Here is a 16398-nt window from a genome sequence, read left to right on the forward strand (position 1 = left end):
GTCATTATTGAACTCTAGCAAGCTCTAGTCAGACTTCTATAGTTATTCTAGTTCATTGGCTGGAATAGTTCCATTAACTCATGTCATTGGTGACCCCGTGAATGTGAAATCAAGTTCGATATGCCTTTGTTATGACCCGTGTCGATCCAATTTAGTTCATTTGAGGTGAATCAGAACAATACGCCAAGCATACACAAGTTACACAACAACCACATAACGTGACATAACAACCGTTTGGAGTTCCGTAGACATGTTTTTAGGGTTCCGCAGTCTACTAGGAACCCTTATAGTTTGGCCATGTCCTTCTGTCTGTCTGTCCGCCTATTCGTCCGCGGCTTTGCTCCGTGATCGTTAATTAATGATAGAAAGCTGCAATTTGACATGGAATTTGATATACGAGTATAAATCAATCATGTCAAGTGGTAAGTTCTTTTCGCTAGTATCATAGACAAACTGCAGGTTCATATTAAACAAGAAAATAAAAAATAAAAATAAAGACTTTATACAAAAGTACCAACTTATAGTGTAATATCGCGGATTGGATAATAAAAAATTAATAAGAATGTGAATCTTATTAATAAATAAAATTTGTCATCTTAATACCTGCCGTATATCTCACTAAAAAACCTATTAAGAATTTCCCAGTGTTGTTCCCACCCACGATATGTTCAAAGTTTCGTTTTATAAGTCATAAAACTCATAAAAGATTCCTAAAAGTCATAGTGAAAATAGAAAACTAATTCAATATCATTTATTATTTATTTATTTATCATCATTGTGAGAAGAAATAAAACTATCGGCTGGTTTTACGAGGAAAATATGTACATATTGCTTGTAAATCTGTCACTTTAGTTATATATTATTTTTATACATGTATTTTTCATGTTACATACCCATGGGATACTAAACTTGATTCACGGCATTACGACACTAGGGCTGTAAAATGGTTATTTTCGGTTTAACGACCGTTTTCTCACAAAATTAACAAGATTTGAGGTTAGACTGATATGTTTAAAAAACAATTACATCAAATACTTATGTACAAGGTGCACTTAAACAAAAACTCACTTCACTCATCGTAGGTCAAAAGTCAAAAGTAATATCATGTTTTACACCAAAAAAGAGCAAAAAAAAAACCTGTCGAATCCCACGATATGACGTTACCATAAGCGTTCTGGCTCATATATGAGCCGTGGGAGCTGACAGATTAAACATTCAGTTTGAGAAATAAGTAATAGGTAGTTATAATTTACACCCTGAATAGGAAGATCAGATGACAGTCTCTTTCGTAAAAAACCGGCCAAGTGCGTGTCAGACTCGCGTTCCAAGGGTTCCGTACATTACCCAATTTTTAACAATGTATTTTTGATATGTGAAACGCGAGTGAATTGCCTTTAAAAAACCCGTAGGGGTCGGATCAAAAACTAAGTAATTAGTCCGACTCACGCTTGACTACATAGTCTAATAGGTTTTTCTGTCATCTATAGGTAAAGAAATATTTTGTATATTTTTTTCAAATTTTTAAACCCAGTAGTTTCGGAGATAAAGGGGGGAGGAATGGTAATTTTTTGCATTTTCTTAAATTACTTCTAAACAATTTATTTTAAAATTACAAGAAACATATATTTCAGATTCTCAAAATGATCTCTTTCATTTGATATGTAACACGATATAGTTTAAAAAACATAATTTATAATTTTCTCATTTACCCCCCAAAAGTGGCCTCCATGTTTAAAATTTATTTGTTTACGTAAGATGTCCGTCTCTGGGTCACAAATTTACATATGTGTTATATGTGTACCAAATTTCAACTTAATTGGTCCAGTACTATTGGAGAAAATGGTCTGTGACAGACGGACAGACAGACGCACGAGTGATCCTATAAGGGTTCCGTTTTTTCCTTTTGAGGTACGGAACCCTAAAAAAGTGCCAGCGCTAATTGGATTAGGTTGCTAAAGAGAACCCGGGCTCCCTTAGTTATCAAGCGGGAAATCGCAAAAGAGAAGAGGATACCGTGTACATATTATACATCGATAAAAATGTTCATTAAGCTCATAACAAATTTACACTTTTTTAACATGCTACTGTCACTTTAAGAATTAGATTCTTATCTGTTCCGTGCTATAATAGTACTTGAGTCATGAACATGATCTTAATCAGTTTACCTACTTCAAAATAAGTGCTTAAGGAAGGACAAAGTGAGGTAATGTAATAGTAGTGGTATTAGGTTAGTGTTTCCTAATTAAAAGGGGGCGTAAGGAAACAATAGGTGGTACATTACCATACAAGTGAAAATTACCTTTTCGCACGTGTATTGTACAACGTTTTACAGTATAGTGGATAATAAAAATTAAAAAAGAATGTGAATCATATTAATAAACAAATCTGTCACCCTACCCGCTGTATTTCTCACTAAAAAAAACTATTAAGAATTTCCCAGTGTTGTTCCCACCCACTATATGTTCAAAGTTTCGTTTTATAGGACATAAAAGATTCCTAAACGTCATCATAGTGAAAATAGAAAATTAATTCAATATCATTGAGCTAAAGCTAACCGGACGCGACTAAGATTTTTTTTTGGATTTATAAATTTCAAGATTGTTTTACGAAACTACTGTGTAAAATATTAGTACCTACATGTAGGTACTGTAATTTTTAGACATAAAGCTGATTATTATTAATCGGTTTTGCTTGGCTATTTGGCTTGGCAGCGACTTCAATTATACCAGTTGGTAACTTGTGTACTTAAGTAGGATAATATTTTATTTATCCTTTTTGAAGTCGGTTTTTTTTGTTTAAAGGTTTTCAACGGCTGTTATTGAGGCAAAATCGACAGGATCGTCATGTCACGAGTTGTATAAGAAATCGAATGTATACCACGTTTCTGTATAAGATATCCATAGACTAGGAATCCTCTAGACGGAGTTTAGAGCAATTATTTCATGATACCGATGCTGCCAAAAATACTGGGGTGCGGGGGACGAGGTGAGCGAGTCCCGTGCCGTGATTGGTCCGTTCAAAAACACGGACGTCTCACAAACACACTTTGACTCGAAAATGGAGTAAAACTACCGTATATTTGTGGCAGAGGGGGTAGCGCTACTATGCTCAGTCTGGAGGATGTCTTGTCTGTGAAGATAACTTACTGTTATGTTTTCGCAATGGACGGAGCTATTCATAACATGTTTGTTTATTTATCTACCAGTTTTATGAAGACAGACTGACCGTTCAATGCAGTACCTATATTTGTATACCTACTTACATTTATTAGGGTTGTCGATAAAAATACACACAATAAAAATGCGTAGATAAGTATGTCTGTATGTCTGTTATCTCTTCAGGCTTAAATCGCTGAACCGATTTAGTTGAAATTTGGTATAGAGGTATTTGAGACCCTGCATACGAAGCTGGTAGGCCTGGGTTCGAAAGTTCGAATCTCGGTTAGCATATTAAATAATTTATTTATTTATTTTAACATTATTGCACAATACATGAAAGTACAAATGGCGGACTTAATGCCAGAAAGTATTATGTGCCAATCAACCATTTGCTAAACAGAAATTATTATTGCCATGGATTTGTTTGTGAATTATACAGGGTGCCCAGTAATTAAGTAATGGATAACCTTCTAACCACCGACAGGGCACCTTAGGCTGGTCCAGAAAATGCACTTCTAAGTCTAGTAAAAGTTTTGTGGTTTTCGAGATAATCGCACTTTTCTAAATTTGAAGTATGGTTAAAAAAACAGAAAATTTCGATTATCTCGAAAACCACGAAACTTTTACTAGACCTATAAGTGCATTTTCTGGACCAGCCTAAGGTGCCCTGTTGGCGGTTAGATGGTTATCTATTAATTACTGGGCACCCTGTATAGGTACCGTAAAATGGGGTGAGTAGGGTCAAAACTGAAATTCAAACCTCGATAACATTTTATTTTTACATATGAAAACTGAATGGTGTATATAATAAGTGTTCCGGACGTTAGTATTTTAGTTTTTATTTTATTTTGGGTAGATCCATTTCATAACTTTGACGATAAAGAGGAAAACCCACCTCACCCCGTAGTGCTTCGTATTTGGGGTGAGAGGGGTTTTCATACAAAGGTGATTTTGGAAGATTGTTGGATCGATTTTTTTTTTAATTATGCTTATTACTATAGCTCCATTTTAAATTGGAATACATTATTTTTGTAGCAGTAGCCTTAAAATCCGTTCTCACCCCCCTCTCAAACCTTCTCTCCCCATTCATAACCCACCTCTCCCCGCGAAACCTACTCACCCCGTTTTACGGTACCTAAGTTCTCTGTTCTCTTTGTATTTAAAGAATGTGAGAAGAAATAAACCTATCGGCTGGTTTTACGAGGAGAATATGTACATATTGCTCGTAAATCTGTCACTTTTGTTATAAAATTATTTTTATAAATGTATTTTTCATATTACATACCCATGGGATACTAAAATTGATTCATAACATTACGTCACTAAGGGCTGTAAAATGGTTATTTTCGGTTTAACGACCGCTTTACACAAACTTAATAAGATATTATTTACTGACTTATAAAAAAAACGCTAGTATTGGGTTAGACTGAATAATTATGTACAAGGTGTAATTAAACAAAAATTAAGTTTTTTCTCTCATCGTAATATATCGTTTTACTCACACCAAAAAATGAATAAGTAAATGCAAAAAAGGAATAAATGCAATAATATTGGAAGTTAAAATGAAAATATTTATTTTATTCAGGTTGAGAAAAAAAAAACATCATCGTTATTTACAGGTTGAGAATCAAGTTACAGTTTACATTACACCCTAAAGGGCAGACTGACAGTCTCTTTCATATAAAATAGTGCCTGCGCCAATTCTTATATACCGTGAACCTCGTATCTCTCTCGTATCTCTCGTATCGATAAAAAAAATCATTAAGTTCATAACAAATTTACACTTTTTAACATGCTACTGTCACTTTAAGAATTAGATTCTTGTCTGTTCCGTGCTATAATAGTACTTGAGTCATGGACATGATTTTAATCAGTTTACCTACTTCAAAATAAGTGCTTAAGGAAAGGACAAAGTTAGGCCACCTTATTTTAATGTACTATGTAACGAAAATGTGTTATCTAAATAAGAGGGGGCGTAATGAAACAAAAAATACTTATGACGCGTCGCGAAAACTTGCGATGGACTATATTTTTTTATTATATAGGAGGCAAACGAGAACATGAATCGCCCGATGGTATTACCGTCGCCCATGGACACCCGCAACATCAGAGGGGTTATAAGTGGGTTGCCGAAATTTAAGATGGGACTTGTGAGTAATACGCTCTTTTTCCCCAATTCCCCAAGAAAGCATTTGTGCATACACGCAGTATCTTTTTGGCACTTTTTCGATACTTCGTGTAATGACCACTTAAAAAATATTGAATGAAATACATTGTTGCCAACCTTATTTTAAATGTCATCTCTGACAAATAAGTCAACCATAGACATGTTTTTTTATTATAATGTATCCTTTTTATGACCGTACCCTCCATTTTTGCTACTTCTTGAATGAAAAATATTTGTTAAATTTACAATTTTATTTCAAAGTAAGTGCTTGGTCGTAGAAAAAGTATTGTATGCAACGTTGTTTAACTGAGTCAAAAAATACTCGTGGCGTGCTTATTATTAACAATTTTCGGCTTCGCCTCAAATTGTTACTCACACCACTCGCCTTTTTTGAGCTCTCTTAAACAACGGTTGCATAAAATACTAATTAAATACAGTATAATACCCTATTCTCTTACAATAAGTCAAGTCAAGATCATTTTGAATACTTCTGATCATTTTAAACAGCAAGTATTGCTGCTGAGACTGTATTTTGAAAATATTTCGTTTAAAAATTTGCTAGGCCCTAAGATAAATAACTTTTTATGTAGGTATTTTATACTAAATTTTAATTGCTGGGGTATCCATGGTACACATATTAATAGGTATGTAAAAAAGTGTCAAAAACCATTTATAAGGTTTCCTGTACAAACACCAGTAATGGTTTTTCATAGCTTCATTGCAGGAGGTACTAAAGCAGGAAAAGACTCTACCTACATATTTATTTATTAGTAAATAAATAAATGCATTAAGTAGTTCACGACGCATTTTTTTTATCAGGTAATTATAGTATAGGCTTACCGTTTAACCGAGTCGGTTAGTAAGAAATGGTCGGCTACGGTCTGGTTGAAAATATAATGAACCTAATCGTTTTCGTGTGCTGTTTTTTACGCCAGAATATTTGGCATCTCCTAAATCTCCTTATCTCGTGTTTTATTTTGACGCAAATCCGCATTTTCCTTAAAATAAGTCACATAGCAACAGCATCTAATTATCATATCTACCGACACTCGTCACATAAAACTCCCTAAATATTTTTAAGCAATACTCAGGCACTCAAAAATCTGTATCATACTTACTGGCAAAAATAAAATAAAAACTTTTTTAAACTCGCTCGCGGCTATGGCACGGGCGTTTGCAAACAGCCACGCGATTCGACTGCTCTGATAATATGTTGTACAATGTCAATGCCGTGGGGTTGTCAGTGTAAGAATAGGAATATCCTGAATTATTTGCAAACATTTCTAATTTGTTCTACATAGAGTTAGACCAAGAAAAGTCTGCAGCGATTTTGATAGCCCTCGCAGTGCAAGTGTTATTTACACGTCATAAATTCATAGAAGTTTGACGTTTAAAATGACACTTGCACTGCGTGGGCTATCAAAATCGCTTCAGGGCCCGGCCACATGTCAGCGGTGCGGCGCCGCAAACCGCTCTGCGGCGACGCCCGCCGCAACGCAAAATTTTGCGGTGCCGCGCTGCGGCGCCGCAAAGCGGTGCGCGGCGCCGCGCGCGGTGCCGCAAAGCGGTGAGTTTCGCCGCGCGCGGTGCCGCCGAGCGGCGTGCGGCGCCGCAGATTTCTGCGGTGCCGCGCCGGTATTTTCTTTTGAAATGATTTGCATCTTCATTCATTATACTAGTACGAAGATATGGGTTCACCCAAAATTTTCTTTTCAATTGTTTTTTTATTTCTGCGCCTTCTTAATATCGCTGGCAGTACACCGAGAAATTCAGTAAAATGCTTCAAATGATGTTAAAGGTATGAAAATCGTAGTAAAAATTATCTATGTAAGAATTAACTGAAAAAACTCACCTTTTACTAAGTGCATTGCTGCCAATTTTGTAAATTGGCAGCAATGCACTTTTAAAACGCACCCAAACTTTAAAAAAAATGACTCAAATGTAATGATGTGATATATATTTGGAATCGGCTCAGAAAGCCCTTTCGTTTAATACTACACACGATAGGTTTCTAAACAATTTTTTTTGAAATTTCATACAAAAAAAAGATGACGTCATAACTCCTCTCGTTTTTTTTATTTGTTGGTGCTTCGGGTCAAATTGTTTCAAATTCAAATGTCCTAAAGATCAATCGTACCGATTTTCATACCTTTAACACCATTTGCAGCGTTTTTTGGCGAACCGCTATCGCTATAACAACAGCAAGAGCAGAACACGTGTGAAGGAATCCATGTCTGATTAAACAACTGGTAGTCGAATTTTATTCTTTACTATGCAGCGTGGCATCGCACGCGGCGCCGCACGCCGCTTGGCGGCACCGCGCGCGGCGAAACTCACCGCTTTGCGGCACCGCGCGCGGCGAAACGCACCGCTTTGCGGCGCCGCAGCGCGGCATCGCAAAATTTTGCGTTGCGGCGGGCGTCGCCGCAGATTTCTGCGGTGCCGCGCCGCGCGGCGGCGGCGGCGCCGCACCGCTGACATGTGGCCGGGCCCTCAGACTTTTCTCGGTCTGACTCTATATATTTTAATTTTTCGTGCTCTGAAAGAGAGTCGTTGTTGTTCTAAAAGGTGTGCAGAAAATGATAAGTTTCTTCACTAGAGCATTTTACTTTCCAAGTACGATTTTTTTTACGATAAGCAATTGAAATTTGGGTTTAAATAGATTTGTAATACAATCTCCATTCTGATATTTAACTCCCCATTCTATAAATAACGATACTTTTGCCTAAATTATTAATTGAAAGTATATACCCTCCCGAAATACAATAAAAAATTATACTTCTAACATGTTTAAAAGAACCACATGCATTTTACTTTCCTCGTATTCGAAATGAATTGTAGAGTGTACTCAGATGAAATGAAAGGCATCATTTAGCCTCGGACTATTCCTAAACCTTGGCAAGAATGGGTACCTTTCATCCCTTGGTTAGCAATCTACTAATATTTACATCTCATCATCTAGTAGGTACCTGCAACACAAGCCTTATTCAGCTTATTGTAGGTCACTAGATCGATTAGTGTAAAATTGCTTCTTAATATTTATTATGTCTTAAGTTTAAACCTATCACGTAACAATGGTGTTCCGGGCATTTGGCAGACGAGTACGGAGTCAAAGCTAACACGTAGAGGCCCTTTTGACACAAATGAGATGTATTTACTACGCAAGTAAGTTTCTTAATAACTAGTGATTGTAATAGGTGTAATAGGTAAAATAAAGATTTAAGTGGGGCTCCCATACAACAAATGTAATTTTTGACCGAAGTTAAGCAACGTCGGGCGGGGTCAGTACTTGGATGGGTGACCGTTTTTTTGCTTGTATTGCTCTATTTTTTGTTGATGGTGCGGAACCCTCCGTGCGCGAGTCCGACTCGCACTTGGCCGGTTTTTGTATAACAAACATGGTAATGTATTATTTCCATAAATTAAATATTTTACTAAAACTAGCAACACCGGCGCCGCCGGCGTGTGACCGTCTCGCCTGCATTGGAGATGTACTAAAGAATGGCCATAAAAAAGGCATTTTCTAATCTACCTACAGTTTGAGTTTATACCTAAATGACTTAGATATTAAGTCGAGAACTCAATGGACAGATAAAATCTAATATGTCTAAAGGTTTAAAAGCAAAACGAAGGCCGTTCATTGTATTGGCCTAATTATAAAATACATATCTGTTCTGAGGTTCGACTGTTACTTATTTACTTAATGTTTACCAGAAAAGATCATTAGATAGTGATACATAGCTGCTTTGTTAAATAGTATTGTAGATTTGTAAACAAACATTTAAAGTATGTATAGAAGGCAGGGGACCAGTCGGGATGCTCGGGAAACCCATTTGTAGTAAATCAGGACGATTTACAAGGGTGCCCGGGCCTCCCGACTGCCCAATGGTCCCGTACCTCCCCTAACTACGGTTTGCAGTGTTTGTACAGAAAAATGACAAACGAATTTCAGTAACACAAAATTTCATCTAACGAAATTATATTGAACGTAAAACTTTGACTTTAGTCTTCTTTTTTTCCAACTCGCAGCCAAGTGAGGATGCTGATTTTTTTTAGCAACTGCGCCGTTTGTAAAGGACTAGTATGTTACAAAAACAATACGAAAAAAAGGCTAACATACATTCTAATAGCCCACGATGTGAGGAAGCTAAAAAAAATTTTGTACGTCGAGGTTTGGACCATCCTGTATATTTACAATTACTGTATGCTCTAAGTAAGAAAGCGTAGCCACATAGGTAGTAGGTAATTGTCGGCCGAGACGAAGCGGAGCATTGACATAGATATCTCAGGGACTGGCTTTACGGGCAATAAAAATGAGGCATGACAGGGGCCAGTACAGCGGTGTGAAACCGCTACAACGCGATTGGTTGATGAGTTCGCATCACGCGCGCGATTGGTTGACGAGTTCGCATTACGCGCGCTATTGGTCGCAACTAGTTGCGTTAGACTGCACGATTGGCTGGAATTCGTGGGTAGCATCGCTGAACTAGTACGATTTTTAGTGTCCCATTAGCCCGCCCTTAGTTATTATACGTCAATGAAGCGGAGATATTCTTTCTTTACTGCCCGTGGGGTTAATGGGGCTGGCCGGGCGAAGTATTTAGCAGATGGCGCCATCATAGCTTGCCCTGTCAATCCATAGAATTGTCTCAATTTTTTTTCATGCCCTGGATGCCAGCCCTTCAAGCCAAATCTCGTAGAAAAAGGGGCAAGCTATGATGGCGCCATCTATGCAAACCTTTACCAGTTGCCAACCCCATTTCCCATTTCATAAAAACGTACCTTATCAGTGAGGCTAGTGATGCCAGTTACGGCAGGGGTCCGTGTCGCGGTGCGTGCGTACGCGCAGCCCGCTAGTAGCAGCAATGCTGCAAGCGTCCGTATTTGAGTCATGCTGAAACAAGGATAACTTTGATTAATGCAATAATCATTTTTCAATAAAAGTCAAACGAAGGGGTGTTTGCTGTCTTTAATACTGGGTGACTTTGGGGTCGTGATCCAACTGATCCATGTTAAAAATGTAATAAGAGTCCATGGGGTCCCAGCGCGCATAAGTTGTTCGCAGAAATCTGGTTGACGTAACTGGTGACCGAAGAGCTGGCGGCTACCTCGCACAACGTATCAGCATTGCGATACAGCGAGGAAATGTCGCCAGCATCCTTGGTACAATGCATCAAATTTTAGATTTAAGCTAGTTTTTAATTTCTTTTAGTAATACCACTGTATATATCTTGTTTGTAAATAAATGATAATTCTTAATAAAATAAAATGTAATAAGATGGTCATATATAACCTTGGAGGATATAATCAAACGGAGACGCCATGTCTGTAATTTTCTGTACAAAACAGTCTGCCGATTTTTGCGGGGGAGGGGAACGTCAAATGTATGCGTAACGTAAAAATAGCCATGTCAGATAAACGTCAGTCCATACATTGTGTATAACCGTTGGCCGCCTATTTTCGACAGAGGGGAAAGCCTGTTAAGGTAGCCTAGTTTGGGTTCCGCCAGACATTTCTTTTATGTAAAACTTGTACTGTTAAACAATAAACCATTTTTGATTTTTGATTTTTTTGATTTTAATGGCTACTCCGTTTAGTTGTATCCTCCAAGTATATAACAGTATCTGTTGGTGTCTGTTTGGCATATGTCAGGACGCTCAATGTTAAAAGGGAAAGAAATATTTTCCATAATGTCAGTAACAGCCGGCCTAGCCAAGCTGACAATCGCTATCGCTTTGACAACGAAACGCTTTGTGTCTCTCTTTCACTCTTCCATATTAGTGCGAAAGTGGCAGTTGCGTTTCGATCGCTACGGAGCGTAAGCTATTGGCATGTTGGCTACGCGGCCAGGAAGGAGTTTGGGTACTACATTTGTATGGACTATCGTCTTAAAAATCTACTTAATTATTACACCTATTAATTAATAGCGTCACCTTGAACCACCTGTGTTTACAAACACACACATAAACAATGAGTAAATCTCTATAAAAACTGTGCGAAGCGGAAACTGATTCATAAGGAAAAAGTGTTGCAATCATAAGGTTTGTTAGTCACTTAATGACGAGTATATTAGTAAGCTAACTGCTTATGGTCAGCACACTTGGTCAGTCTGCGATGTCACCATTTGTTTCTAGGTATTGTAAGGTAAGACTGGTAAAGACTGGACTGGTAAGGACTGGACTGGTAAGGACTGGATTGGTAAGGACTGGACTGGTAAGTCATAAATTTAGGTCAATATAGTATATCTTGGAGGATATAATCAAACGGAGACGCCATGTCTGTAATTTTCTGTACAAAACAGTTTGCCGATTTTTGCGGGGGATGGGAACGTCAAATGTATGCGTAACGTAAAAATAGCCATGTCAGATAAACGTCAGTCCATACATGTGTATGACCGTTGGCCGCCTATTTTCGACAGAGGGGAAAGCCTGTTAATGGCTACTCCGTTTAGTTGTATCCTCCAAGTAGTATATTGATGACATTCTTAATATGCCAGCATTTGGGATGTCAAACGTTTGGACATTTACTGATTGATTAAAAAAAAGAACCATCCTAATATACAGCGGCGCCACGTGATTGCTCAAATTCATTATAGTTGACTAAACCGTTTCGAAATGAATATTATAGTTGAGTTCATACGAAATCTTAATTCAACCATTACAGTCGACGAGTATAAAAATAATATTTGTATTGTATTGTAGATTTTGAAAGTAAGTAGGTATAGCTTCTAATATTATAGCGTCAGCTAGTATGATACATCTTGATACTTGTTGTGTCTAAGAATCCGCGACCGGCATACAAACGAGTTATCCTTGATCTATCTCATTCTCGCATGGAGGTTAAAGACTTAGCTGCAAAATCTTCCCGTAGCTTACAAACAAAACCGGTTGTAGAAAATTGTCATGAAGGCACAGAATAAATAATAGTACTAGGTACAGAAGGTTCACTCTCTAACAAAACGCGTCTATTACGACAGATATGACAAGCGCGATCAGCGGGCGCAGTATGGTTCCATTTTTATCGCCTGTCACTACGCCCGTCCCTTACGCACTTACATACTTGTTAGAACGATGAAAATGCGACCGTGCTACCGCCACAGGCGTCCATTCCATAGCGGTACGCGACAACTACTATGAGTAGACACCAAAATTGGTGTGGGCCGCATGTACTTGTAGCGACGCGACGAAATCGCGGAGTGAGCCACGTCTGACCAAGACGTAAAAATTAAAATGTTATAATCATCCCTGTATCTATAGGTAACGTAGATATTTCCCTAAGTACAACAAGATTTAAGGATGAATCACGCTAAACTCCGAGTCGTAATTAGATTCCAAAAAAAGTAAGAAAATGTTGCCACTTTTTACTAGCGCGTCTTGTATTTATGTAAAAATAAGTAAATAAAAGTACTTTTTTTAAATCGTAGGAGTAAAATTACCAATAAATAAATTATCTTAGCGTGTTTATTTATAAAAAGGAATTTACTATTTTACAATCAAATTATTGCAGTGGCAACATTCTCTTACTTTTTTTGGAATCTAGAGTCTGTGCGGAAAGAAAAGAGTCGTGGGATTTGAGGGCGCGCCAGTGCTATTTTATGGTTTTTGCTATGCTGACAACACTGGTCACGTGATTATAGTACGACACTAATTAAAGGTCATGATACTTGAATCCCTTTTGTTCCGATTTTTTGCCATGACTTACCAAACGGAACCTGGTGGTGGTGTCAGCTCGTCAACTCAATCCTCTGATTTAGCACAAGCACTAGTTTTCTTTTTAAAACACACTCTTGTTTTTACGTCTCAGATATTAAAAAGTGACAGTGCGATTGATAAAACTGTTAATAAAACTAGTTAAGAATCTGACCAACACAACTGTCATTTTAGTACCAAACAAGATTTATGTACTGCCTAATCTGTGCAGTCCAACATTTATTTTAATACAAAACCGGGTAGACCGGGTAGAAATAGAACTGTAATTTCTGGGATTGGGGGGTCTGGGATATAAAAATAGTGCATAAGTAGGTAGGCCTTATTGGGATATGTCCGGTTCTCTCATCTCATTTTATTTACTTCGCCGTAAAGTCACTGCTAAATATGAAATATAATTTCGTAACTAACAGAACCTAGTAAACGAACTTACAAATAAAGAAATATTTTATTCGTTTTTTTTTTATTGTTTGTAATCGAAGTCTGAATTAAAATATTCAATGTCACTTATGTTTGAGCTAGCTTCTGAACAACCAGGGACACTCATAGAACTATCTTCATCTGAATTGGATGTGCTTGAATCCGGCACGTAGATTACAAATTCTTGCATATCACCTACATGGCGGTCTTTTATTCGAGATACCGTAGGTACTTTTACTCAATCCTGAAAAATAAAATTACATATAAATAGGCATAAAATAGCAAGTATCAAGACTATTTTTCGGTCATTTTAAAGATCATGAATGACCTGCATATTTATGTAAATGAATATATTTAGAATGAATATACTTACCGATTATGTACCGGAGACAAGTTACTAAGGGGGCTTATTAAATAGGTAATGATTTAATATCAAATACAACATCAATACCCGTGAACAGCGGAAACACGTTCTCGGCTTTTTGTAAGTCGATAGTCGGCTTTTAGCAACCGAACTTAACTTAACTTTTAACCGAACAATGCTAGAGGTCACCCGGGGCGAAAGCAACTATGAGGCTAAGGTAACTAATTGAAGTTTCTCTCAATCTAATGGTTTTTATAAAAAGCGACATGTGTTGGAGGGTAGAAAAATAATTGCTTTATAAAATAAAACACAGATGACGCTCCTAAATCGCTCACTGTTGTACCGACAGAGCAAATTTTATCAACCGCCATTTTTAAGCAACGCTTTGCATTGTGGTGTGTTACGTTTTGTGCCAAAAAAAATATTTCAAACCGTTTTCTGCAAAATCTAACGTTCATCCTAAAGAAAAGATAAAACGTAAGTGCATTTGGTATATTTATTTGAACTGTAGGTCTTGCAATTAATATTTTATTGATATAGTTACATTAACCTCAACTTACGTGCACATGGGTTATTGCAACTATTTTGACAGTTGCAATAGCCCCATAGTTTTTGTATGAAAAGTGCCATTCGCTAGTGATGTTCCGTGTCGATATTTCGATAAATGAATTTCGCATATTTTCGTGACTATTTAAGATCTGCAATGGGGGCTATCGCGTGTGAATTTGCCACTAGAGGCGCTAGTGTCGCGTGAGGTCCAATAACATTCACTTTTAGCTGGTTGTGGCGGGTTTCGTGACATAAATTATAATTTCTTTAATTTACCTGTTGAAAAGTGATCTCCTTCGTGAAATTATCGCAAATATGGATTATTTGGACTAATATTTTTTTTTACAAAAAATATTTTTAATTATTTTTGCGTACGAAATGGAAATGCACAACATTGCGGCATAGCTACTCGATATGATGATAGTTATTTATAATTAATAAACTTAATGAGATTCATGATTTAAAATTTTGTTTTGGCGCTGATCTTATAAAGTCGCCTTTGACAGCTATACCTCTGGACCTTAGTCAACAGTGGCGCCAACTAGTGATCAAAGAAACGATAGTCCCCTTTGGTGCGAAGCATGTAAGACTTTTATAACAAATGACAAATGAGTAGCTTAAATAAGAAACAGTGTATGCTCAAAATTAATAAAGAAAAATGTTATTTCAGATGGTTCGAAACTATAAGAGAAAAAAAGAAAAACCTTACACGAAAGAAATGCTTCTTGAAGCTGTACAACTTGTAAGGCAAAAAAAGATAAATAGTTATGCCGCTGCTATTAACAGTAAACAATTCAAATTACAATAAAAACTCAAGCTGCATAGCTTAATGATTTCAACGAATACTGAAGTCATATGAAGATTTATCGATAAGTAGTATACCAACACTAGCCACTATGGAAGATAGTTGCATTTACCCCATAAAAATGAAAAAATGAATTTGCTGGAGACTGAGCCCTATTCTCTGTGACTAGATACCATTTTGGGATAGGTGTTGCGTGAATAATCGTGTACTCTTATCCCCAACGTTTAGTTACTGATTACAATAATGTTATAAGTAATAGTCACATTAACCTCAAGGTGGGGTCAATGTAACTGTTACTGCTCTCGTGGCACAATAAAATAAATTATTGAAAAACCTAAGCTTGTTTGTAATGTAATTAAAGTTGAAACCGTTAATTGAAATGTGAGCAATTAAGTACATTTATTTGAATAACCCTTCTAATTATATGGGTCATTGTAGAGGTCGGCAAAAAATATTATAGCATTTTTTTAGTTGCTTTCGCCCCGGGTGACCTGATATAATTTTCCTTGTGGTTTTATGTACGGTTTTATTGTGTTTTGAAAATATTTTATACATAAAACTTGCGGTTTTTGTTAATAAAAATATACAATGACAGAAGTTTGTTTACTTTTTACAGGTGTCAAAGGTTTGATTGCCATATAAAATTGAAAATGTTAGTTCCCGTTTCTGCCACGACTCTTCTCTTTCCGCACAGACTCTAATTACGACTCTGAGTATAGCCCAGACCAGAGCGCCTACCGCGAACGACGTTCGTCGTGTTGCCTCTCTGTCGCATTTGTAAATTCGTACGTAAGTATGACAGGGAGGTAACACGTCGAACGTGGTTCGCGGTAGGCCCTCAGGGGTGATCGGGCCTAGGCGTCCGAGATGTCATTTTCTATGACGGCTGATCGGTGATCACATGGTGCTTTCCATAGAAAACGAAGCGCCGGACGCTCCGGCCAGAGGGCCTACCGCGAACCACTTTCGACGTGTTGCCTCCCTGTCACACTTACGTACGAATTTACAAGTGCGACAGAGAGGCAACACGTCGAACGTGGTTCGCGGTAGGCCCTCTGGCCCCGGCCCGGTCGAAACGTCCTTTAAAACTTTGTGATCGATGATTAAGTGATACTTAAAAGTTAACAATAAATTTGGTAGGTAAGTCAACTTTCAGTACTTAATTTATATTCTAAATTAATATTTATAGTTAATTTATTTCTCAAAAATACAGGAACATAACAAACACC

General features: G+C 37.3%; 1 protein-coding gene across 1 annotated transcript in view; it reads right to left on the minus strand.

Annotated features, from left to right (window-relative positions):
* Positions 1-10232, minus strand: part of LOC134660121 (gelsolin, cytoplasmic-like) — a 43375-nt gene extending 33143 nt beyond the window's left edge. The window contains exon 1 of the mRNA XM_063515824.1: positions 10108-10232. Coding sequence (XP_063371894.1) covers positions 10108-10218 — 111 coding nt within the window. The 5' untranslated portion in view covers positions 10219-10232. The remainder of the gene's footprint in view (positions 1-10107) is intronic.
* Between the last annotated feature and the right edge of the window lie 6166 nt (positions 10233-16398).

The sequence above is a fragment of the Cydia amplana genome, chromosome 26 (genome assembly GCF_948474715.1).
Source record: "Cydia amplana chromosome 26, ilCydAmpl1.1, whole genome shotgun sequence".
In the NCBI taxonomy this organism is placed as follows: Eukaryota; Metazoa; Arthropoda; class Insecta; order Lepidoptera; family Tortricidae; genus Cydia; species Cydia amplana.